This window comes from Gymnogyps californianus, chromosome 1 (genome assembly GCF_018139145.2).
Source record: "Gymnogyps californianus isolate 813 chromosome 1, ASM1813914v2, whole genome shotgun sequence".
In the NCBI taxonomy this organism is placed as follows: Eukaryota; Metazoa; Chordata; class Aves; order Accipitriformes; family Cathartidae; genus Gymnogyps; species Gymnogyps californianus.
Window position 1 is genome coordinate 138519116 of NC_059471.1, and position 26184 is coordinate 138545299.

At 48.9% G+C, this 26184-nt stretch overlaps 3 protein-coding genes across 3 annotated transcripts; all 3 read left to right on the forward strand.

Annotated features, from left to right (window-relative positions):
• Positions 1-14430: 14430 nt before the first annotated feature.
• Positions 14431-15668, forward strand: GPR19 (G protein-coupled receptor 19). The gene is given in 2 exon segments (XM_050914745.1): positions 14431-15547; positions 15550-15668. Coding segments are annotated over 2 exon segments (1227 nt in total). The 5' UTR covers positions 14431-14439.
• A 3422-nt stretch (positions 15669-19090) lies between these two features.
• On the forward strand, positions 19091-20329 carry LOC127029150 (probable G-protein coupled receptor 19). The gene has a single exon (XM_050914791.1). The coding sequence runs from the start codon at positions 19100-19102 to the stop codon at positions 20327-20329; it is 1230 nt and encodes a 409-aa protein (XP_050770748.1). The 5' UTR covers positions 19091-19099.
• A 3417-nt stretch (positions 20330-23746) lies between these two features.
• LOC127029140 (probable G-protein coupled receptor 19) lies at positions 23747-24985 on the forward strand. The gene has a single exon (XM_050914781.1). The coding sequence runs from the start codon at positions 23756-23758 to the stop codon at positions 24983-24985; it is 1230 nt and encodes a 409-aa protein (XP_050770738.1). The 5' UTR covers positions 23747-23755.
• The last annotated feature ends 1199 nt before the right edge of the window (positions 24986-26184 follow it).

The window sequence follows — 26184 nt, forward strand, 5'->3', positions numbered from 1 at the left end:
TGAAAACAACAAACAAAACCAAAAAAACCCAACCCTTGATGGGCTACCCTTTAGGGGCACAATTCCCACCAGACCTGAAAGTCCTGAGGGATCCTGCCTGAGGTATACCAAGTCACCAATCCATCCCTCAAACAAAACCAGGCTGAAATGCAGCATTCTTAAAGAACATGGAGTCATTCACACACCAGTCCGAGTTCCCAAAGTCCTGAGCCAAGTTCAGCCCTAGGACAACCAGTGGAGACACGTTTAACTGGTAACAGGTTGAGCTTTGCCACGTGGCTTCAGTGGAGTCACCCTGAATTTAATCCAGTGCTCCTGAGCAGAATTTGGCCCAGAGAGGTTAAATGATGTATCCCAAACTGCATGTCTGAGGCATCAACCAAGGCAGGAATTTAAGTCTGACTTTTTCTTGTGCAACTGCACTGCTGCCTTCAGTCCCCCAGGACTAGTGACCCTTGTGTACCAAGCTCCAGAGCTTGGTCCCACTGAACAAAATGGAAAGGCTCAGGAAGGATCAGAGTTTGGCCCCACGAATAAATCACAACTCTTTTCCCACTGCCTGACCCTACAAACACAGACTCCATACGCACCACGTGGAGTACCTCAGGCATAATGGTCCCAATACACAGAAGGTACAACGTGCCATATATTTTGGTTTGCACCTATTACCTCATATCTCTTTGTATGATTTATTTTTCTCCCTCCTCCCCCCAAGCAAACTTTCTAGCACTGAGTGCACAGAACGCCCCTTTGTCCCCAGTCAGGCGTCAGTTGGGGGACCTGACGTCTCTGTCTGGGTTTGTTGCTGGATTCATTGACAGGAATAAAAGCTTCTTTAATACCAGGAATATGACAGATGTCGAAAAACGAATCTGAGATTTACTTCCAGCTTTGGTCAAACAAATGCACAATTCAAAACAGATCAACGCTGGGTGAAAATTACTTTGCCATGCGAAAGCAGTTCCAAAACAATCAACAGCAACAGTGGCTCTGGCAACAGTTGACATCAGATTTGGGATAACCTGGGTTGTTCAGGACAAACTTGAGAAAACACTTAGGTCTTGTCAGAGAAACAAGCCTCCAAATAATAAGAACAACTGATGTTTCAGGCTCTCTGGATATGCTGAATGAGGTGTACATCCTCACCCCTCTTCCAGGTTATCAATACCAAAATGATGTACCTGGATTTTATAAAGGCTTGATTAATTCAGCAGCCACTAGAGCAGATAATGCGAGCTAAGCTCATGAGAAACTTGTATCACTACATATTTCAAGCCTTGATCCCTATGTCTATGTGGCAAGAAAGAGGAAGTGAACCCCTAAAACAACTGTCAGGTTTTTATGCCTTCTTCCAAAACATTGTGCATTTACCACTGCCAAAGGCTACATCCCTAAATTACAGGAACGATCGAGTGAGTCAGTCCAGCAGTTCCATGTCTCTGTGCAACACTCCATCAACACAGGTGTCAGGTAACCTTCCTTCACTCTCCTTCACTGTCAGTGAAACCAAGTTTGAAAGAAGGTGAAAAATAAGATTATCTTTCTCTGACACTGACAATCACAGGGAGGAAAACAGTAAAAAAAGAAACTTGCTGGGAAAAATCAGCAGAGTTTGAAGTACAGAGTGTGAAATATCTGGAAATTAAGCTGGTGTATGGTCAAGCTGCCATTACCATTGCCATTCTCTAACTGGGCAAGGATGTATTGTAAATGTATCTGGAAAGTCACACTCCCACCCCAAACTTTATAAAATTATTGGCTTGGTTATAAAGATATCTTTCACTGAACCTCAGTACAATACTTTCTCCAAGAGTTTTCCCAACCTCCAACTGTTCTGAGCTCAGATGATTTTCTGAAAGTGATGTGGCTTATTGGTTTAGGACATTTTAGATCAGTTTAGCACTTTTCCAAACATTTGTTCAATCTCCCCTCAAAATCACATGAAATTCTGCACCCACAATGTCCTTTGGCAAGTAGCCCCATAGAGCTACACCCACGCTTCAAGGAAACACCCCCTTCTGCATGTTCTGAACCAGATTCCTTCAGCTGACGCCCCCTTCCAAGTTCTTCTATTGGAAGATGAACAGACAGTCCCTATTCACACTCTCCATGTAATTCAGTCTGTCAAATCTGCCCACACCTTACCCATTTCTAACCGGGCAAATCAGTCCTAGTCTATTCAAACCACTCTTTGTATAGAAATTATTCCATATTTCTGACTTAATTCCCAGGATACCTGCTCCACTGCATGTAATGTAGCTTAAAAATATAAAATATAGGAAACAAAACTATACTGCAGTAATTACTTTGAAAGAAACCCTGTTTATTTCAGTATTCTTCCTTGAAAGTAGACTTCAATAGGCACTGCACTTTTCCTCCACTGCCCTAAAGACATCTAATAAAAAATCATAAAAATATACTTCTCCCCTGAAAAAATGGGGAAATCAAAGCAAAATATCCAGCCTTTGAGTCAGCCTTTGTTGGTTCAGCTTGCCCGTGCACCTAATGAGAAATCCTGAAACAGCAGAAATCCTCACACCAAATAATTTCCTTGGTTAGCTCACAGGTAGAAAGTTTGTCAGGACTAAAATGATACATTCCTTCCTTAAACTTACAGTGTAATATAATTTATGGAGCCGTTGTACTTCTGTGGGACAAACGTTTGTGAGAGACTGCTCATTGAGATTTGGGGAGGGTTGTTATTACTCTGCCTTGCTTAATAAGCATATGTGGCAGAGAACATAAGGAAACGGTGTCAGTGCCATTCCCCATAAAATAAAAAAGCAGGTGCCCAGTGCTAAATGGGGGGACCAGACAGTCCGATTGCTCTTATTTTCTTGACGAGTTTCAGTATCTACACGGGAATTAAAAAAAAAAAAAAAAAAAAAGAACACAAATTCCCAGAGGAAGCTAATTAAATATTCTCCCCACCTCCTTCTCCTTATTCATTCGCTCCGTTTCTTTCAATTGGCAGGGTCCCATGGCGACCATCGCGGACGAAAAGCATCCTCTTTAGCAGCCGCACCTCGCCATAGCAACCAGGACGTCAGCGCCGGCAGCCAAACCCCGCAGCAGGCCGAGGGGCGGCAGTGCCCCCCGGGGGCTGCCCTCCCCTGCCCCCCCCGGGGCCTTGCGGCGGGCCGGGGCGGGGGGAGCCCCGCCGCGGCGGGGGGTGGGTGGGGGTGGGGGGCAGCCCGGTATCTCCCCCCCCCCCCCCCCCCCGTCGGGGCTCCGGGGCGCGGGCGGGCGCCGCGCCGCTGTCCGTGGTGCTGACGGGCCCCGCGCCGCCGAGCCCCGACGGGGCGGGGGACGGGCATCCCGCAGGGCGGGGGGAGGAAGGAGAAGGGGGGGGAGATGGGGGGAGAGGAGGGCCCGGGGCGGCTGGGTCCTGGGAAGGGGCAGCCACATGATCCGCATCCCACATGACACGGAAAGAAACGGGTGGCAGCAGCCAGCCCTGCGAAACGTCATTTTTTCCTCCGCCAAAGAAGAGGGGTAGAATACCCCATCCCTCCCCCTCAACCAGATTTACAAATATTCGGGCAGAGGCAGCTACAGATGTGAATATACTCCGTGGTTTCCAGTATGATTGGCGCCTTCCCAGAGGTGCCTTCACTTGGGATAACAAACAGAGAAAGGACGAGACCAGCGCCTCTGGGATTATGCTTTGGAGCAGGTATGTGGATGGATAGTGCTGTGCTGAACAGTGCTGTGGCTAAAGGGATAGTGCTCTTTGCAGAGACAAGCAAGATGAGCTTTTCCAGTCATTTATCTTATGTGTATTTACTCATGTGCATTTAAAATCCTTGGGTTTTAGCAAGGAGGACTCATTCCTCAGGAGCAAATGCTCTGCAGGGCTTGAATTTTAAGCTGATTCTGCTGAAAGCAGAGAGGTATGTAGAATTACTGCAGAATAACTACCTATATTTTCTGCACAAATCTACATTCTGTACATCTATATTCATTATTTTTAAATTTTGCCACTTATTTATCTTAAAACAATCCCCTGACATGATCAGTTCGATGAAAGCAGAAAATTACTTCTGCTGAGACTGAGCGGACCAATCTGCCCATCTGTTTTTTGCTATCTCTAGATACATTCAAACAGCTTCTTCCTTCCTTGTGTTATTGCACTAAAACAGCTGCTTTTGTATTTTTCAGTCATTAATTTGAAATCATCCTTTCTGAAAGCGTTGTCTCCCTTTTTCTGTGTGGGTGCCTGCGTGCAGCTACTTAGGGAAACACCACAGGCATAGTAATCTTTGCTTATCTGTAGCCAGCAGAGGCAAGAAGGCTATTCTGGTTTTGCTAATTCAGGCACATACTCTCTAAGAATGCATAGCAATATTTTTCATTTATCCAGCTGGCTTCCAGCATGTCAAACAGTATGTTGGCTCCACAGAGTAATGGAGAGGTAAAACTGCCTTCTGCTTTCAAAAGGCCATTTGTGTGTATGAGGCAGGATTCATAGCCAATTCTTTCTGGCAAAGATTTTCAAATGTGGTTCTTGAAGATTTGTTGTTAAAGCCACTGTTAATCACTTAAACAAGTGGCTTGGTTTGCAGAAAAATTGGGTGCCGACCCAGAGGCATCCTTAAAAGCTAATCTTTATTTGGGTGTCTAAATATAGATTTTTGGAAGCTTGATTTATGAGTTTATTTAAACATTCTGGTCTCAGAAGAATCAGTAAGGGGAGGAATTTCTATACCTTAGACACGTTTGGGGAGCTCTGCTCCTTAGCTTAAAGTAAGAGCTTGCAGACTCTTACTCCCCCACAGTTCTCCTGTGAAGCCTCTGTTTGCAAAGCTGTGCAGTGCAATTCCCCCATCTGGGTCACACCATATGAACTCCATCTGCATTTTCCTTTGCAGCCCCACCAGGCATCCTCCCTCAGGTGTTTAACAATTTAGAGAGCAATTTCAATCAGACAATGCAGAATAACCCCCTAACATCCTCAAGTAGAGTCTGCTCCCCCTCCCCACCACAAATACAGTTCTCCCAGCACCAAAACATGACGCAGCGCTTGTGTGTTTGGGATTTCTCCATTCCAGCAGCTTCCATCATTCCCTAGACTTTCCCTCAGACAGGCAGCCAACACAGTTCTTGCAACTGGCTCCCTGCCCAAGAAGACGTCTCCTGTTCAGGGGTTATCAACAGGCCAGCATCTTGCCTCAGTGGCTTCTCCTAGCCTGCTTTTGTCCTCCCTGAGCCTAGCTCAGCTGACACATCCCTTCGAACAATCATCTCTGCATCAGGCATTTCCAACCTAACTATGGGCTTTGCATGGCCTTCAGCCCTCCTGGCTTCTCCAGCAAAGTTAGTATAGGAAGACTATGAAATGCTCTCACTAATGGCCATATCCTCTGACGGAGGCCCATGGGAACATTCTCCTACTTACTGCTCATTCAGGTCTCCTCCTCTTATTCCTATCAGACAAGTCCTCCTGGAAGCGTCTTAAGATCTCTGGCAACTCTATCCCTGGCATGATTATTAGCCACCAGTGCCACCCCACTCTCTGTCACTATGTCTGGCACAGGTGACCTGTGTCGTGCAAGCGCTAGATCCACATTACTGAGAAGGGTCAAGAGCCATATGACAGGCACTCTCACATCCCAGCACAAAAGTTTGTACCAGTGCAAAAATCGTGTTACCATATTAACTTCTTGTGTGCTGAGAAAGCAGCTTTCACAAGATTTAATATCAAGAATTCATTTCTATATGACCTTTTCATATAGAAGCAACAAAAACCCCCTACGGTTCTCCTAGGAGGAGAACTTGTGCTCACTGCTAGTGAGAGGGTGAGCTAAGCTGCCGGAGTCCTCACTGAAGCTGCCGGCACATTTTCCCTGCGGGGGAGAGGACATTCTGCAGGGAGAGGACACTCAGCGGGGAGAGGGTGAGGATTTCCAGGAGACGGGCAGAGAAATCAGCCAAGCGTGAGATTCACCACAGCTTATCTGTCAACACCCACCATGGCAAACCAGCCCTGGTAAGCATTGCATTCCTCACGTCAAGCAGAAGAGCGTGCTGTGTTGTGGGCAGGGCCTGGTGTTGCCAAAAATTAATGTAAGCGTGTGGGAGAGCGCATCTATTTTTTTACCTCTGAATCAGGAGAGAGTCCAGCCTAGTCCAAGGACAGACTCAATCCCCATTAAGGAAGGCAAGCAGCCTGCAAAGGTATATTTCAAGCTTCTCCACACTCTTTTTGGACAACTTCAGTAGGTGGAACCTATTTTGACAGCAGAGTTGGAAATGAGGCTGGTCCCTCTTCTCCTTGCACCCACTTTTTCATGCCCCCACAGTCACACTGGGCAGAGATCTGGGTTCTGCCATCATTTTTAGAACAGTGCTAATCTAGAGTTTTGCCTACTAGTCACAGCAGTAGGAGGATAGAATAAAGCTCTGAGACACTTAAAACTTGGTGGGTCTTTCCTTTGCGGAAGAAGAGTTACATCTATAACAAACAGGAGACTCATAACCACTGTGTACCTGTTTGTAAACAGTGGGTTGCACTCATTATGCTCATGAGGTACTAGCCAGAGCACCGTGCTGTGTGTGTCTCCTATGATTAGCCAGACCAGGATATGGGCAAGAGCAGAGGAGACACATGGAAGAAACAGGCAGTCCAAAGGTCATGGCAAACCCAGCAATTCATTTGGCACAGCCCAGGTCTGTAGAAGGAAGGCTGTGTCCTCCCTGGGTCTTACAGATGACCCTATCCTACAGCTACTGGAGGATTAACTTCTCACTGCAAGCAATCCTGCCTATCTCTCCAGAAAGATCATCGTTTCTACAGATCTGAGGGTTGCAAACTCCACGTGTGCTTCAGCATAGCCCTGGTTCAAGAGAGTTATACCTGTTCCTTCACTCTGCAGATGCTGATGAGGTAAGGGCGTCTATCTGGGTAGTGGTGAGCACAAATCTGGCTCATATTTTACCACTGTCTGTCCCTGAACCAGAGCATGGTGTTGGGTATAAGTGGAATCTGCAGTTACTTTAAGGGCTCCTTCCCACCACCAACAGAGAATAAACACAGTCTTAGGTGCATGAATAAATTACTGGGTCTTAGCAACTTACCTCAGGTTAACAGACCTACAGTGACTGCCTGCATGTCAGTGTTAACCCATGGTAAATATATGAGAAAAATTCATTGACTTCAGATGCAGGAAAAAGCCATTGCTCTCAGACCTTTAACACCACAATGAGTTTCAAGAGATGGCACCGTCTCTTAATGACACTCAGCTAACATGCAGTAACTTGTGACTTATGCATAGTTTTGAACCCTGAATGTTCATGACAATCACGCCCCATGGATTTGCCCTGGGCCAGGCCTCAGACCCAGTGCTACAGGTCTGCAGTTTGGAGTAGTTACTCCAGATGTGAGCTGATAGACCCAGAAGCAATAGATGGACCCTGTTCTTGGTCTAGTTAGTTGCTGCATGGCTCACCACTTACTAAGCTCAGTTAAAAGGATAAAGCTGAAAAAGGATTATTCCTCAGGCAACCAATACAAGGAATATAAATTGGCCCCAATCCCAGCAAGGGTTGCAGTATTATATCCTTGTTCTCAGCTTTAATATCTTGTTAAAATAGCCAGGAAAGAACATGAAGAGTCAACAAAGGTTGATGGCAAACAGACTGTCTAGTTGCCCTTACTTTCCTCAAGCATACAGCAGAAAAATCTTACTTAGATTCATGCTCATGCAGTAGCTGAGTATAACGTATATTCTTTAGATGTGCTGGAAATTAAGAACATTTCCTACCTTTATTTGATTCCATCCATATTTCCTGCTCCCATGACCTCACCCTGCAATACAGGCTAGGCTCTCAGATGCTGATATAAGATACAATAACGTGTATCAACTTACATCATCAATTCAGTTCAGAAGCTTTTACCGTAAGTTGAGCTGAGACCACAGTGGCACTGAAAGCTTCATCCATGAAACAGCCTATCCACACTTCTAGTCATGTCATCTTTAGCTACCCATGCTGCAGAACAGGAATCTCCACCAGCTGGGTAGAGCCAGGGAGCAGGCAGCAGCATATGAGATATGAGTATGGATCTCAAAAGTTTTATTGCAGTCAAAACATTTTCTTCTCCTGATAAAAGAGGGGCAGATGTTTTCTATCCCCATGCACTGGAATGCAGACAGTGAGGAAGAACACACTTCACCTCAAGAGATTTTCAAGCTTTGCTCAGAAGAGCTGCCCGGAGAATAGAAAAGCTTTCGTAAGAGGAACAGGGCGAATAGCTGAACATTTTAATGAGCACTAGACCAGAGAAAAGAACTGGCGGGGAATCTGTGCGCTTACAAAAGCATGTGTATCTGCATTCCTCCACTGGAAGCAGAAGTGCTAAATGGGCTCAATATGCACACAGACATCTCCACATAGCAAGAAATGGAGAGAGGTTAAAAGGCTCTATGCTTTTCTATAAAAGGATTATTACATTGAGATGATGCACGCACAGGGTATTTAATTTGAATTTAGGCAGGGATGAATGTCACCTTCTAGCATCTTACACCCAGACAAATGCTCCCCCATTCTGATTCAATTTACTCCCACTTCTAATGTTGATTAAACTCAGTTAGATGAAGCATTCCTCTTCCAGTCTGGCAGCTACTCCTGAGATATTCTTCAGAGAGGGACGTTTATGGAGTAAATGACCAGCTTAATGTTTTTGAAATAATTTGCTGGGCCAAAGCTTGCCTACTGTTTTGCAGTTATGATGCAGAGAGGTAAAATATGTTGAATAAAAAAGCCCCTCTGCTAGTGCCAGGTTAAGTAATGTACAATGATCTGTTTCTTTAGCTACCTTTTTAATCCTAAAAAACAGTGGTTGGGAAAAAAAATGTTTATTCTTTTGATTAAACATTAAAAAAGCCATTTAATGCATTCCTTTCCGAACCTTATTAGGTTTTACTCTTCCAAATTGCAATGGACACTACATTTCTAGACAGGACAGCAAACATGCAAACACATAGTAACTATGCCATATGGGCTTTATGCAACAGCAAAGTAGATGTGGCAGTGATTTTAGGAAGTTCTCGTGGCTCAAATACTTCATCTCTAAGTAACAGATCTGTTTTGGAGAGTTAGCAAGAATATGTTTCCTTTGCTATCAACCCAAAGGGATAACCCTGAAAATGGAGTGTTTGGGCCTTCAAACTGCAAATTAAGGTCCATAAAATAGGAACTGTGGCACCAGGAAATCCCTCTTTGATGATTATGAGTCACTTCACATGCCCTTTTTTTTCCCAAGGAAATGCACAAAATTTAGGGTTTTAAACAGAAATACAGGAAGTTCTTATACCAGTTTTAAAAGGATTTCCACTCTAAAATGTTCAAAAGAAAAAGTGAGATTTTTGGCACTGCTGCATCCATGCAGACTCACAATTACTAGAAAGTAGCCTTTCACTCAGCTCAGTGTTATATAGGTTTAAAGGGAAAATCAAACAAAAGTATTTTTGTTATAAAAACGTAATTAGGCCTCACTTATTTGCTATGCATAATTTTTACTTTTTGTGTTTCTAATACCTGCTTATTGACCTGCAAGGCAGAGGGAGATTAAATAGCTCATCGCTATTTTCTTATGGATCTGATATTTGCAAGTTGAAGAGTTCACTAACACTTAAACCATATTTCAGTAAATGATGCAGCAAATGGGGACATGAGAATTGAAGATACATAATGTAGCAAGACACAGAGCTTTTCATGCTTGTGTGGCCATTAGGAACATTATTTATAATGCAGAAGTTTTTAAGTCTCCACTATAAAAACCAGACTTGCCCACAGAAGAAAAAGATGTGCTAGGCCATAGACACTAAGGTTCTTAGTGCTAAATCAAGGCATGATTCTGATCTCAGTGCCACCTAGGAAAAATAGAGTTGAATAGGGATCCTTTAATATGAAAGAAAATCAGCTTCTGGTCTATTAGAAGGAAAATAGGAATGCAGGCATCTCAGAGCACATTGGTTAATCAGATAGCATTTACTTTAAAAAAAAAATAAAACAAGTAATAGCTGTTCAACCAGAGCAATCCTATGCTCAGGATAGTTAAAGTCCATATTATTGCACTTATATTTTCACCTGGACCTTGTGGGCAGAGTGCTGTGTGACTTTTTGGATTTTTCCAACGAAGAAAGAATCACAAAATATAGTATTACTTGCACCTGTGTTTGGTGCCTCTTCTGTTTTACTCACAGTGAGGAAACCACCACCACCACCAGAGACATATAACCGAATACTCTAGCTCTCAACACAAGCATATGGTCTCCGGTGAAGGGTGGCACACGGGAAGGCTTCTCCTGTTCAGGTATTGGCCCCTCTGTTAGCAAAGCTCCAACACAAGACAGCTGGATACATCTCTTGCCATTCTCCTTCCTGTCTTCTCAAAGGCATGTTTGCAGATAGCCTGAGTTCTCCAGTAAACAGTGGTTGGGCCGACTTTTGGGCAAAATGCAACAGAAAAAAAGGACTATTTGAGTGCTATAACCCTATAACTATTTTTGGGTTTACCCACCTGCATAACTAAATGTCTCAGGTCCGAACAGACATGGACAGCAGATTTGGCTCACCAGCAGAAATATCGCAAGAACAGTGTTAGCGAGTCTGCATATTTTAACAGCTTAGGAAGGTCATTTCATTCTTGTACCTGACTTCCACTATTGTTCAATACTGGTCAAGCTGTTTCATCTGGTTATTCTTCTACAAAGCTTAATTTGTGCAGCTGGCTATTTTTAAATGGCACATACTTCTGCATGGCAAGAAGGCAAATTAAGGAAGAAAATTAGCCCATAATGTTCTTTTCTATCTGGTTAATAGGCTCCACATGTATTATTCTATTACAGATAATTCTAGCATGTAACTTAGCAGGTTGTACTGTCAATGCATCCTGCCGCTCTGCCAGAGACAGCAGCCCAAATAGCCTGCAGACAGCTGATGATGGCAGGATATCTTCAGGGGAGCAGATGAACCTGAAAGAGGGTGGGGAAAGGCAGGCAGGACCTCTTTGAGAAATCAGGAATCATCTGCCAGGCAAAGCTACTAAGAAAATGATGAGGGAAGGCAACTAAGGATGAGGGGAAAGCGAAGGCCAGGCTAGGCAGCACCCACAGCCCTCCAGCAGAAGACAGGACAAGGGGCAATGTATCATCTGCAGATGGTGCCCCCTTGCAGGTGGTTGGCAACTCAACCACCACGACACCCGCTTCTGGGTCTCACTACTGATGTTCCTGAGTGTTATTTTGACAGGAGGGTGCCATGCAAAGTTCCTTGTTTAACATGCCCCACTGAAACAAACCCAGTTGTTGCTAGCCTCAAACTGCTGCAGCTATGAGTCCAATATAACCTGAGTCGTGTTTTCAGCTCCCAGACACTACCTGCGTGCGAAAGCTGCTGAATAAGGCCAGCTCCTTTGGGAGCAGCGTTGGTGACTCACGCGTTGACCCACTTTCCAATGAGGCAGAGTCAGCGACTGGGCACGGTGCGAGTCATGGAGGAGAGGCGCGTCGGGGTCCTGCGGCAGCCCAGCTGCGGCTATGCAGACTGGCTGTGTCCATGCAGCTGTGCCGCGCTGCTCTCAAACACACTCTGCATTTTCAAGTACGCTAAATCTATGCCTGTGTTGTGCAGCTGATTGTACATCAAGCCTGTTCATGTGAAACATGCAATGTTATATTAAGTGCAGCTAATGAATACAGTCTAAAATGCTAGAGGAAAAAAAAATATTCTCTAACCACATCAAGCAATTAATACATCTTTTCCTCTTCCACATCTGACTATTTTTTTGCATTGCAATATTGAAGATGACATCCAAAACAGCGCAAGGAGCAAGATCCTAAATTCATCCAGTGGCTTTGCGCTTTGAGGCTGCACTCTGAGTAGGCAGACAAGGAGAAAGTAATTGGTGATAGATGCAGAGCTAGAGTAGGCAGAGCAAAATGCATCAGCAAAACACTGAAAAAAACCTCAGAAAGCAAAGCTGGCAATTTGGGTCACTTGGAAAGCTGAGGAGGATGGTGCTGGCTTTTTGAACTTGTCCGTTTGGCTTCTGGGATGAAATTTGTGATCTTCTGGTCATTAATTGAATCCTGATATACCTTGCACAGTATCAACACCCTACAGTTAAGCATTCACACAATATACCCACAGAAACAGACTTTCTGTTTCTAACGAATAAGAGGCTTTGCATGTCAAAACCATGACTGAAAGGACACGTTTTGGAGCATCAGCCCCCGGCAAGGTGTTTGTATATGCATAACCACTAATATCAAGTATTTTTCCATTTTAACCCTGTGATACGCTATAACCAACCCAACCACCTGGCTAAAAACAAGGCTGGAAACTCTAGCAATATCTTCATTCTTGTCTCACTCCTCCTTAAAACAGGAGGTCACAGCTATCACATACCGTGGTGTGTACCATACGTACCACAAAGGACCACCTACAGTTAGATCCAGAAGCTGTATTGCAGTGCTAGCTCAGAAATACAGAGGTCACTCGAGCGTCCAGGCAGGTGACAAACACCGTCTCAAAAGCAGACGGATTCTTGATTGTGTTGGCATTAGGGGGGCGTTGTAGTCAGCAATGAGAGTCCACCTTGCGTGACTGCTCTGTGCTGCTTCAGAGAGGCAAACACTGAGGGCCCCCAAGTTCAACTACCATCCGTCTGTACTAGTGAGCTGTTTGGCACCTAACAGAGCCTTCATCTCCTTTAAAGCCAGTTCCAACCTCTTTTTTTTGCCTCGGGCTCACCCATTTGGTGACGTTCGCTACCCGGCCTCAGAGCCGTGAGGGCTACGTGTTACCAGTGCCCAGGCAAGGCAATGTCTGTGCAGGGGACGGAAAGAAGGGGGAAGGCTGGCAAGGGGGTGGCGAGCAAAGAAGGGGACCTACTTGAAAGGAAAAGAGAAAGGGGGGGACTGTAAGCTGAGCCGTTCGCCTTTAAAAAGAACAGGGGTTGGACTCATCTGGCAACCCCCGCACCCCCGCAAACCCGCACGTCAGGTCGACACAGGGCTGCTGAGCTCAGAAATTTGGCACATCCCAAGGCCGAGACAAAGGGACTGGGGCCCTTCCCGGAGCTGGGCAAGGGCTTCCCCGTCACACAGCTGTGGGCAGAGGTTCCGTGTTGCGTGTTGGTGTCAGTTGCTCATGGCAACCCTTCAGTTGCCCCTTGGGTCACCCACAGACCTGCAGAAGCTTCAGGTCGGCGGAGGACGGGCTCCGCGCGACAGCCGGGCTCGACAGGGTGAGCTGTGAAGGGTCAGACTTGCTGCTTGGGAGGTCCTTGAACCAAGGTAAGGACATCGACCCTCTCCCCGGGTTTTCTCCAGAGCATAGAGATCCTCAACAGCTGACGGCGTCGCATCTAGCGACAGGTCAGCCGACACAACCCGAGGCTCCACTGCTGGAAATCCCCCCACATCTCAGCTGCATGAGGACATTTACCTCCTCCCCACAGTCCGCCTTCTCAATCAAAACTCTGCCGTTGATAAAAAAAGTCTTCTGCAGGTTTTGGGGGGGGGGGTTGTCGTGCCACCGTGTTCTCAGGGCGACAGAGGGAAATGCTGCCGGTGATGGGGCAGGTAACTGAGGAGGCAAGGACGTGCGGGGACCGCGTTGATGGTCAGGATAGACTCTTTAAGAGAGACAGCGTCCAGCTCGTGACAAAAATTTCCTCACTGTGGAAGGGCTGAGGAAGATTCACGGTGAGGAGCTGGCACCCAGCTTGGTGCCAGTCCTGCCACTCCGCAGGTCTTTCCTTTGCCTTCAAATCCAGACCCCGCTTACCTTCCAGAATTACGTCCAGAAACAAAAAGAGTCAGGGATATTAGGGCTATTAACACCAACGTTACTAATGATTGGGATGGGAGCAGGGTTTGGCTGCTAGCGTCCCTATCAATGAAGATGGCATTATCGTGGAAACCATTACTTCCCATGCCACCTCTCGGTATAAGAAGCACCTCCTTTGTCTATCTGCTTGATGGATTTGTGTCAAGTCAAGGGAGCAGGGACGCTCTTGGTCTGCTGTTGTGCCACTTGCACGGACCCTGGGAAGCACAGCTCTTTTCTGGGACCAGCCCGGCGTATTCCGCTCACTCAGTTTGCAGGCCACCAGCACTGGTGAAACTGCACCTCAGCCTCTGTCTGTGAAAGGGACTTTTATCTCTCAGAGGACAGAAATGCCTGTCCTAAAATAGTCAGGCCACTCATAAAAATCGGCACGAAACTTAATGGCCTCTGCTGTACCACATAGTCTCACCGTATATTTCTGACCGTTTCTCTCAAGTCGACTACTTTAAGTAGTACGGATACCACTTCAAATTATCTTCCATTGGTTAAGGTAGGTTTTTCACACCTGCTTGTTAAACAGGACCTTTTCTCTTCTCTCTTTCTGCAGCCTGAGCAAAAGACGTGGCCGTGTTTGCCCGCAGCATGGATAACAGCAGCGGTCCTTTTGTTCTCCCTACCTTATTGCTCCTGCTGCAGAACAAGAGCTACCCCAGAACCTCCACCCCTCCTGCTGGCTACGAGACGACGGAGGCACCCATAGCACTCAGCTCAAGCAGGAACCACACTGTCTTGCAGTATGAGCTGAGGCCGGGGGAAACTGCAGCAGCCAGCCTGGTTTGGGGAGCGTTGTGGCTGGTTTCCGTCCTCGGAAACTCCCTCGTTTGCTTAGTGATCCACAGGAGCAGGAGGACGCAATCCACCACCAACTATTTTGTTGTCGCCATGGCTTGTGCAGACCTTCTCATCAGTGTCGCAAGCGCGCCCTTCGTGCTGCTTCAGTTTGCCTACGGCAGGTGGGCGCTGGGGAACGTCACGTGCAAGCTGGTAAGGTACGTACAGTACCTCACCCCTGGAGTCCAGATATACGTGCTCCTCTCGATATGCGTGGATCGATTCTACACTATCGTCTACCCCCTGAGCTTCAAAGTGTCCAGGGAGAAAGCCAAGAAAATGATTCTGGCCTCTTGGCTCTTCGACGCTGTATTTGCAGCACCGGCTTTCTTCTTCTACGGCTCCAACAGCGACGACCACTGCAACTTTTTTCTCCCCAGTTCGTGGGAAGGAGCCGCCTACGGTATCATCCACCTCTTGGTGGGGTTTTTGATCCCGTCCATCCTCATTATCCTCTTCTACCAGAAGATCATCAAGTACATTTGGAGAATAGGCACCGATGGCAGGACTGTCAGGAGGACAATGAATATTGTCCCAAGAACAAAAGTGAAAACCATCAAGATGTTCTTAATGTTAAACTCGGTGTTTCTCCTGTCCTGGCTCCCTTTTTACGTCCTACAGCTGTGGCACCCGCAGGAAACAGACTACAGGAAGAGCTCCTTGGCTTTCCTGGCCATCACCTGGATCTCTTTCAGTTCTTCAGCCTCTAAGCCAACCCTCTACTCCGTGTATAACGCTAACTTCAGAAGAGGGATGAAAGAAACTTGTTGCATGTCCGCCATGAAATACTACAGAAGCAACGCATACACCATCACCACCAGTTCCAGCATAGCCAAGAAAAATCACGTTGGGATCGCAGATATCCAGCTCCGGCCAAAACTGTCACCAAAGACTCCATCTATGACGCTTTTAACAGAGAAGCAAAGGAAAAAAAGCTTGCCTGGCCTATTCAGTCCAATCCTCCAAACACGTTCGTCTAGCTGGCTTCACGGCGTTTAAAAAATTACAAGGTACCCCCAGAACACGGAGCTTTCTCTCAGTTTTGAACCAATGTATCTTTACATATTTTTAACACAGCTTTTAGGGAAGAAAAAGAGATGTTTTATTTTATTAAATGCCTTGATTTTGATGCGTCCAGTCTATTTGATTTCAGTTACGTTCTGCTTTTGGGAACTGCTCTCCCTGAACCACGAGCATAACCTTTTTACAAAACAGAAAAGTTCTTACACTCTGTCGGGAAAAAAGGGAAAGAAAAAACACTGCTCTTTTTAATCCCTGTACCTTGGCCACGGTGCGTAAGTGCCTAAATCCACCCAAAGCCACCTAGTCTTCCTTTCGTTATGTCCCTGTCAATACCGTTGCACTGGGGTTTTCCTTCTTGTTCAGACCCCACGGGTAAGATGTCCACATGTGGGCAACGCTGGCCTAACTCTGAGCCCACTGACATCCGTGCTAAAACGCCCACTGCCCCGGTAGGGTCAGCATCAGGCCAGCACTGAAGGCTTTTGCATCTTCGTCGTTGCGCCTCTCCAGAGGTCTCGTGGTCCAAACCGCCCGAGAAAAGTCCTCCCCTTGGTCTCGCCCTCCCTGCCTCCTCTCGACCTGCTTCTACACCCACCCTGCTCCACCCACCCAGAAGCCAGGGATGGGCACCACCTGGCAGAAGACCTGCTGATCAAAAGGGGCCACAGCTGTACCAGGCACCCAGGGACTCCTCACGTCTTCAACTTAGGGTGTCTCCTGGCCTGAGTCCCTTCTTCTGAGCTACAGCTGGGGCACCTGCAGCAAACAGTGGGGCTTCCCAAACAGGAGCAGGAAAACCAGCCCTGCACTCACACGCCTGCCTGACGGCATCCTCCCTGGGTGCATGTTTCAATAGGTCCCTAACAGGCGTCCCAGAGGAGATAAGCTGGCAGGGAGCTGTGGCTGCAGGTGGAGCCGGCTCCTGCCGCTATTTCTCTGCCAGCGCGGTGAGCAAACAACCCAACGGCACCGGCCGGGGCTTCGGTCCTGGTGGGAAGGGGAACGGCACCGGCCACGCCGGTCGGGGAACAGCGGGGAGAGGCAGGGGCTCCTCTGCACCCCCTTGCGCCCCATGATGGTGATGTGCTCGTGAGAAACGGGCACTGGCGCCTGTGCGTGGGGGACACGGGCACCCACACGCTGTGCCTGCAGAGGCTGACCTTCGGCTCCGCTGGCACGGGGCGCGAGGCTGCGGGGCAGGGCAGGGTGGTGGGAGATGCTGGGCTGACAGGGCAGCTGGGCCAGCCCGACGTCCCAGCTGAACAACGGGGTAGGCACCTACACCTTGCGGGCAGGTGTACCTTGGCTCCACCACCTTGAAGCATTTGCTCTGGAGGCAAATTTGGCTTGCTCCGTCGGGGATGTCGGTCTGCTCCTAGCATGAGGACGAGGTTACAACACTGGTAGGTCCCAGAAGCTGTATTGCAGTGCTAGCTCAGAAATACAGAGGTCACTCGAGCGTCCAGGCAGGTGACAAACACCGTCTCAAAAGCAGACGGATTCTTGATTGTGTTGGCATTAGGGGGGCGTTGTAGTCAGCAATGAGAGTCCACCTTGCGTGACTGCTCTGTGCCGCTTCAGAGAGGCAAACACTGAGGGCCCCCAAGTTCAACTACCATCCGTCTGTACTAGTGAGCTGTTTGGCACCTAACAGAGCCTTCATCTCCTTTAAAGCCAGTTCCAACCTCTTTTTTTGCCTCGGGCTCACCCATTTGGTGACGTTCGCTACCCGGCCTCAGAGCCGTGAGGGCTACGTGTTACCAGTGCCCAGGCAAGGCAATGTCTGTGCAGGGGACGGAAAGAAGGGGGAAGGATGGCAAGGGGGTGGCGAGCAAAGAAGGGGACCTACTTGAAAGGAAAAGAGAAAGGGGGGGACTGTAAGCTGAGCCGTTCGCCTTTAAAAAGAACAGGGGTTGGACTCATCTGGCAACCCCCGCACCCCCGCAAACCCGCACGTCAGGTCGACACAGGGCTGCTGAGCTCAGAAATTTGGCACATCCCAAGGCCGAGACAAAGGGACTGGGGCCCTTCCCGGAGCTGGGCAAGGGCTTCCCCGTCACACAGCTGTGGGCAGAGGTTCCGTGTTGCGTGTTGGTGTCAGTTGCTCATGGCAACCCTTCAGTTGCCCCTTGGGTCACCCACAGACCTGCAGAAGCTTCAGGTCGGCGGAGGACGGGCTCCGCGCGACAGCCGGGCTCGACAGGGTGAGCTGTGAAGGGTCAGACTTGCTGCTTGGGAGGTCCTTGACCAAGGTAAGGACATCGACCCTCTCCCGGGTTTTCTCCAGAGCATAGAGATCCTCAACAGCTGACGGCAGTCGCATCTAGCGACAGGTCAGCCGACACAACCCGAGGCTCCACTGCTGGAAATCCCCCCACATCTCAGCTGCATGAGGACATTTACCTCCTCCCCCACAGTCCGCCTTCTCAATCAAAACTCTGCCGTTGATAAAAAAAGTCTTCTGCAGGTTTTGGGGGGGGGGTTGTCGTGCCACCGTGTTCTCAGGGCGACAGAGGGAAATGCTGCCGGTGATGGGGCAGGTAACTGAGGAGGCAAGGACGTGCGGGGACCGCGTTGATGGTCAGGATAGACTCTTTAAGAGAGACAGCGTCCAGCTCGTGACAAAAATTTCCTCACTGTGGAAGGGCTGAGGAAGATTCACGGTGAGGAGCTGGCACCCAGCTTGGTGCCAGTCCTGCCACTCTGCAGGTCTTTCCTTTGCCTTCAAATCCAGACCCCGCTTACCTTCCAGAATTACGTCCAGAAACAAAAAGAGTCAGGGATATTAGGGCTATTAACACCAACGTTACTAATGATTGGTGGGAGCAGGGTTTGGCTGCTAGCGTCCCTATCAATGAAGATGGCATTATCGTGGAAACCATTACTTCCCATGCCACCTCTCGGTATAAGAAGCACCTCCTTTGTCTATCTGCTTGATGGATTTGTGTCAAGTCAAGGGAGCAGGGACGCTCTTGGTCTGCTGTTGTGCCACTTGCACGGACCCTGGGAAGCACAGCTCTTTTCTGGGACCAGCCCGGCGTATTCCGCTCACTCAGTTTGCAGGCCACCAGCACTGGTGAAACTGCACCTCAGCCTCTGTCTGTGAAAGGGACTTTTATCTCTCAGAGGACAGAAATGCCTGTCCTAAAATAGTCAGGCCACTCATAAAAATCGGCACGAAACTTAATGGCCTCTGCTGTACCACATAGTCTCACCGTATATTTCTGACCGTTTCTCTCAAGTCGACTACTTTAAGTAGTACGGATACCACTTCAAATTATCTTCCATTGGTTAAGGTAGGTTTTTCACACCTGCTTGTTAAACAGGACCTTTTCTCTTCTCTCTTTCTGCAGCCTGAGCAAAAGACGTGGCCGTGTTTGCCCGCAGCATGGATAACAGCAGCGGTCCTTTTGTTCTCCCTACCTTATTGCTCCTGCTGCAGAACAAGAGCTACCCCAGAACCTCCACCCCTCCTGCTGGCTACGAGACGACGGAGGCACCCATAGCACTCAGCTCAAGCAGGAACCACACTGTCTTGCAGTATGAGCTGAGGCCGGGGGAAACTGCAGCAGCCAGCCTGGTTTGGGGAGCGTTGTGGCTGGTTTCCGTCCTCGGAAACTCCCTCGTTTGCTTAGTGATCCACAGGAGCAGGAGGACGCAATCCACCACCAACTATTTTGTTGTCGCCATGGCTTGTGCAGACCTTCTCATCAGTGTCGCAAGCGCGCCCTTCGTGCTGCTTCAGTTTGCCTACGGCAGGTGGGCGCTGGGGAACGTCACGTGCAAGCTGGTAAGGTACGTACAGTACCTCACCCCTGGAGTCCAGATATACGTGCTCCTCTCGATATGCGTGGATCGATTCTACACTATCGTCTACCCCCTGAGCTTCAAAGTGTCCAGGGAGAAAGCCAAGAAAATGATTCTGGCCTCTTGGCTCTTCGACGCTGTATTTGCATCACCGGCTTTCTTCTTCTACGGCTCCAACAGCGACGACCACTGCAACTTTTTTCTCCCCAGTTCTTGGGAAGGAGCCGCCTACGGTATCATCCACCTCTTGGTGGGGTTTTTGATCCCGTCCATCCTCATTATCCTCTTCTACCAGAAGATCATCAAGTACATTTGGAGAATAGGCACCGATGGCAGGACTGTCAGGAGGACAATGAATATTGTCCCAAGAACAAAAGTGAAAACCATCAAGATGTTCTTAATGTTAAACTCGGTGTTTCTCCTGTCCTGGCTCCCTTTTTACGTCCTACAGCTGTGGCACCCGCAGGAAACAGACTACAGGAAGAGCTCCTTGGCTTTCCTGGCCATCACCTGGATCTCTTTCAGTTCTTCAGCCTCTAAGCCAACCCTCTACTCCGTGTATAACGCTAACTTCAGAAGAGGGATGAAAGAAACTTGTTGCATGTCCGCCATGAAATACTACAGAAGCAACGCATACACCATCACCACCAGTTCCAGCATAGCCAAGAAAAATCACGTTGGGATCGCAGATATCCCAGCTCCGGCCAAAACTGTCACCAAAGACTCCATCTATGACGCTTTTAACAGAGAAGCAAAGGAAAAAAAGCTTGCCTGGCCTATTCAGTCCAATCCTCCAAACATGTTGGTCTAGCTGGCTTCACGGCTTTAAAAAATTACAAGGTACCCCCAGAACACGGAGCTTTCTCTCAGTTTTGAACCAATGTATCTTTACATATTTTAACACAGCTTTTAGGGAAGAAAAAGAGATGTTTTATTTTATTAAATGCCTTGATTTTGATGCGTCCAGTCTATTTGATTTCAGTTACGTTCTGCTTTTGGGAACTGCTCTCCCTGAACCACGAGCATAACCTTTTTACAAAACAGAAAAGTTCTTACACTCTGTTGGGAAAAAAAGGGAAAGAAAAAACACTGCTCTTTTTAATCCCTGTACCTTGGCCACGGTGCGTAAGTGCCTAAATCCACCCAAAGCCACCTAGTCTTCCTTTCGTTATGTCCCTGTCAATACCGTTGCACTGGGGTTTTCCTTCTTGTTCAGACCCCACGGGTAAGATGTCCACATGTGGGCAACGCTGGCCTAACTCTGAGCCCACTGACATCCGTGCTAAAACGCCCACTGCCCCGGTAGGGTCAGCATCAGGCCAGCACTGAAGGCTTTTGCATCTTCGTCGTTGCGCCTCTCCAGAGGTCTCGTGGTCCAAACCGCCCGAGAAAAGTCCTCCCCTTGGTCTCGCCCTCCCTGCCTCCTCTCGACCTGCTTCTACACCCACCCTGCTCCACCCACCCAGAAGCCAGGGATGGGCACCACCTGGCAGAAGACCTGCTGATCAAAAGGGGCCACAGCTGTACCAGGCACCCAGGGACTCCTCACGTCTTCAACTTAGGGTGTCTCCTGGCCTGAGTCCCTTCTTCTGAGCTACAGCTGGGGCACCTGCAGCAAACAGTGGGGCTTCCCAAACAGGAGCAGGAAAACCAGCCCTGCACTCACACGCCTGCCTGACGGCATCCTCCCTGGGTGCATGTTTCAATAGGTCCCTAACAGGCGTCCCAGAGGAGATAAGCTGGCAGGGAGCTGTGGCTGCAGGTGGAGCCGGCTCCTGCCGCTATTTCTCTGCCAGCGCGGTGAGCAAAACAACCCAACGGCACCGGCCGGGGCTTCGGTCCTGGTGGGAAGGGGAACGTCACCGGCCACGCCGGTCGGGAACAGCGGGGAGAGGCAGGGGCTCCTCTGCACCCCCTTGCGCCCCATGATGGTGATGTGCTCGTGAGAAACAGGCACTGGCGCCTGTGCGTGGGGGACACGGGCACCCACACGCTGTGCCTGCAGAGGCTGACCTTCGGCTCCGCTGGCACGGGGCGCGAGGCTGCGGGGCAGGGCAGGGTGGTGGGAGATGCTGGGCTGACAGGGCAGCTGGGCCAGCCCGACGTCCCAGCTGAACAACGGGGTAGGCACCTACACCTTGCGGGCAGCTGTACCTTGGCTCCACCACCTTGAAGCATTTGCTCTGGAGGCAAATTTGGCTTGCTCCGTCGGGGATGTCGGTCTGCTCCTAGCATGAGGACCAGGTTACAACACTGGTAGGTCCCAGAAGCTGTATTGCAGTGCTAGCTCAGAAATACAGAGGTCACTCGAGCGTCCAGGCAGGTGACAAACACCGTCTCAAAAGCAGACGGATTCTTGATTGTGTTGGCATTAGGGGGGCGTTGTAGTCAGCAATGAGAGTCCACCTTGCGTGACTGCTCTGTGCTGCTTCAGAGAGGCAAACACTGAGGGCCCCAAGTTCAACTACCATCCGTCTGTACTAGTGAGCTGTTTGGCACCTAACAGAGCCTTCATCTCCTTTAAAGCCAGTTCCAACCTCTTTTTTTGCCTCGGGCTCACCCATTTGGTGACGTTCGCTACCCGGCCTCAGAGCCGTGAGGGCTACGTGTTACCAGTGCCCAGGCAAGGCAATGTCTGTGCAGGGGACGGAAAGAAGGGGGAAGGATGGCAAGGGGGTGGCGAGCAAAGAAGGGGACCTACTTGAAAGGAAAAGAGAAGGGGGGGACTGTAAGCTGAGCCATTCGCCTTTAAAAAGAACAGGGTTGGACTCATCTGGCAACCCCCGCACCCCGCAAACCCGCACGTCAGGTCGACACAGGGCTGCTGAGCTCAGAAATTTGGCACATCCCAAGGCCGAGACAAAGGGACTGGGGCCCTTCCCGGAGCTGGGCAAGGGCTTCCCCGTCACACAGCTGTGGGCAGAGGTTCCGTGTTGCGTGTTGGTGTCAGTTGCTCATGGCAACCCTTCAGTTGCCCCTTGGGTCACCCACAGACCTGCAGAAGCTTCAGGTCGGCGGAGGACGGGCTCCGCGCGACAGCCGGGCTCGACAGGGTGAGCTGTGAAGGGTCAGACTTGCTGCTTGGGAGGTCCTTGACCAAGGTAAGGACATCGACCCTCTCCCCGGGTTTTCTCCAGAGCATAGAGATCCTCAACAGCTGACGGCGGTCGCATCTAGCGACAGGTCAGCCGACACAACCCGAGGCTCCACTGCTGGAAATCCCCCACATCTCAGCTGCATGAGGACATTTACCTCCTCCCCACAGTCCGCCTTCTCAATCAAAACTCTGCCGTTGATAAAAAAAGTCTTCTGCAGGTTTTGGGGGGGGGGGTTGTCGTGCCACCGTGTTCTCAGGGCGACAGAGGGAAATGCTGCCGGTGATGGGCAGGTAACTGAGGAGGCAAGGACGTGCGGGGACCGCGTTGATGGTCAGGATAGACTCTTTAAGAGAGACAGCGTCCAGCTCGTGACAAAAATTTCCTCACTGTGGAAGGGCTGAGGAAGATTCACGGTGAGGAGCTGGCACCCAGCTTGGTGCCAGTCCTGCCACTCCGCAGGTCTTTCCTTTGCCTTCAAATCCAGACCCCGCTTACCTTCCAGAATTACGTCCAGAAACAAAAAGAGTCAGGGATATTAGGGCTATTAACACCAACGTTACTAATGATTGGATGGGAGCAGGGTTTGGCTGCTAGCGTCCCTATCAATGAAGATGGCATTATCGTGGAAACCATTACTTCCCATGCCACCTCTCGGTATAAGAAGCACCTCCTTTGTCTATCTGCTTGATGGATTTGTGTCAAGTCAAGGGAGCAGGGACGCTCTTGGTCTGCTGTTGTGCCACTTGCACGGACCCTGGGAAGCACAGCTCTTTTCTGGGACCAGCCCGGCGTATTCCGCTCACTCAGTTTGCAGGCCACCAGCACTGGTGAAACTGCACCTCAGCCTCTGTCTGTGAAAGGGACTTTTATCTCTCAGAGGACAGAAATGCCTGTCCTAAAATAGTCAGGCCACTCATAAAAATCGGCACGAAACTTAATGGCCTCTGCTGTACCACATAGTCTCACCGTATATTTCTGACCGTTTCTCTCAAGTCGACTACTTTAAGTAGTACGGATACCACTTCAAATTATCTTCCATTGGTTAAGGTAGGTTTTTCACACCTGCTTGTTAAACAGGACCTTTTCTCTTCTCTCTTTCTGCAGCCTGAGCAAAAGACGTGGCCGTGTTTGCCCGCAGCATGGATAACAGCAGCGGTCCTTTTGTTCTCCCTACCTTATTGCTCCTGCTGCAGAACAAGAGCTACCCCAGAACCTCCACCCCTCCTGCTGGCTACGAGACGACGGAGGCACCCATAGCACTCAGCTCAAGCAGGAACCACACTGTCTTGCAGTATGAGCTGAGGCCGGGGGAAACTGCAGCAGCCAGCCTGGTTTGGGGAGCGTTGTGGCTGGTTTCCGTCCTTGGAAACTCCCTCGTTTGCTTAGTGATCCACAGGAGCAGGAGGACGCAATCCACCACCAACTATTTTGTTGTCGCCATGGCTTGTGCAGACCTTCTCATCAGTGTCGCAAGCGCGCCCTTCGTGCTGCTTCAGTTTGCCTACGGCAGGTGGGCGCTGGGGAACGTCACGTGCAAGCTGGTAAGGTACGTACAGTACCTCACCCCTGGAGTCCAGATATACGTGCTCCTCTCGATATGCGTGGATCGATTCTACACTATCGTCTACCCCCTGAGCTTCAAAGTGTCCAGGGAGAAAGCCAAGAAAATGATTCTGGCCTCTTGGCTCTTCGACGCTGTATTTGCAGCACCGGCTTTCTTCTTCTACGGCTCCAACAGCGACGACCACTGCAACTTTTTTCTCCCCAGTTCGTGGGAAGGAGCCGCCTACGGTATCATCCACCTCTTGGTGGGGTTTTTGATCCCGTCCATCCTCATTATCCTCTTCTACCAGAAGATCATCAAGTACATTTGGAGAATAGGCACCGATGGCAGGACTGTCAGGAGGACAATGAATATTGTCCCAAGAACAAAAGTGAAAACCATCAAGATGTTCTTAATGTTAAACTCGGTGTTTCTCCTGTCCTGGCTCCCTTTTTACGTCCTACAGCTGTGGCACCCGCAGGAAACAGACTACAGGAAGAGCTCCTTGGCTTTCCTGGCCATCACCTGGATCTCTTTCAGTTCTTCAGCCTCTAAGCCAACCCTCTACTCCGTGTATAACGCTAACTTCAGAAGAGGGATGAAAGAAACTTGTTGCATGTCCGCCATGAAATACTACAGAAGCAACGCATACACCATCACCACCAGTTCCAGCATAGCCAAGAAAAATCACGTTGGGATCGCAGATATCCCAGCTCCGGCCAAAACTGTCACCAAAGACTCCATCTATGACGCTTTTAACAGAGAAGCAAAGGAAAAAAAGCTTGCCTGGCCTATTCAGTCCAATCCTCCAAACATGTTGGTCTAGCTGGCTTCACGGCTTTAAAAAATTACAAGGTACCCCAGAACACGGAGCTTTCTCTCAGTTTGGAACCAATGTATCTTTACATATTTTTAACACAGCTTTTAGGGAAGAAAAAGAGATGTTTTATTTTATTAAATGCCTTGATTTTGATGTGTCCAGTCTATTTGATTTCAGTTACGTTCTGCTTTTGGGAACTGCTCTCCCTGAACACGAGCATAACCTTTTTACAAAACAGAAAAGTTCTTACCTCTCTCTCTGTCGGGAAAAAAGGGAAAGAAAAAACACTGCTCTTTTAATCCCTGTACCTTGGCCATGGTGCGTAAGTGCATAAATCCACCCAAAACCATTTATACTTCTTGAAACAGACAGCCTTTTTGTGTTTTTGCAGTTATCAACCTCATTTATAAGGACTGTAATGAGTCTATGTGTGGAATATTGATGTATTTTCTTAATTTCCATAGTATTGCCCCGACGTACTGTAGCACACCCTCAGAAAACAGAGATAACAATTTATCCACAAAATGAGGTCAGCACTATCATCCAGTTGGTGAATTCCTCTCACTCTGCTGGATCAATGTGCTCCTGTGATCTTGAGACATGTAAGGTCCAGCCCAGGCTCTTGGACCCCTCTCCCGGGAAGGTTTCAATTTTGTCTTCTTACAATGTCAACAGGAGAGTCCCGCAGGGTTCAGACCAGAGGTCCATCCATCCCAGTACCTTATCGTTGACCATAGCCATTAGTGGGTCCTTGAGGATAGAGTGTAGGAAGCAGGGAAGCTACCAAGAGGTCTCCTGACACCTCCTTCCAGTCTCCAGCAGTCACTACTAAAATTAACACCCTTCACAGGGCAGGTGCCAAAAAGTGGTGCCATTCAGTAAATCTGGAGCAGGTCCAGAACGGACCTAGTCACGAAATCCCAACGACGGGTCAAGCAGCCCCACTCTGCTTGCTCAGGCCCCATCTGAGCAGATTTCAAGAGGATTTTGCCTGAGAATCAAGGATTTGACCTCTTCTCAGTTGAGGATCTCAAGCAGTTTCTTCCTATTCTCTATTTTCTTCTCAACTAGCTCTGACAAAGTCAGTAGATGGTGAATAGTTGATCCCCACCCACTCCCTCTGTGCCAGTCTTGGGTTTGTAAACATCTATCATGTATTCTCTCAGTTATTTCTTTTCCATACTGAAGAGTCTCATCCTACTCAG

Coding starts and splice junctions, on each gene's coding strand:
- LOC127029150 (XM_050914791.1), top strand. CDS start 19,100: ATGGATAACAGCAGCGGTCCTTTTGTTCTCCCTACCTTATTGCTCCTG.
- LOC127029140 (XM_050914781.1), top strand. CDS start 23,756: ATGGATAACAGCAGCGGTCCTTTTGTTCTCCCTACCTTATTGCTCCTG.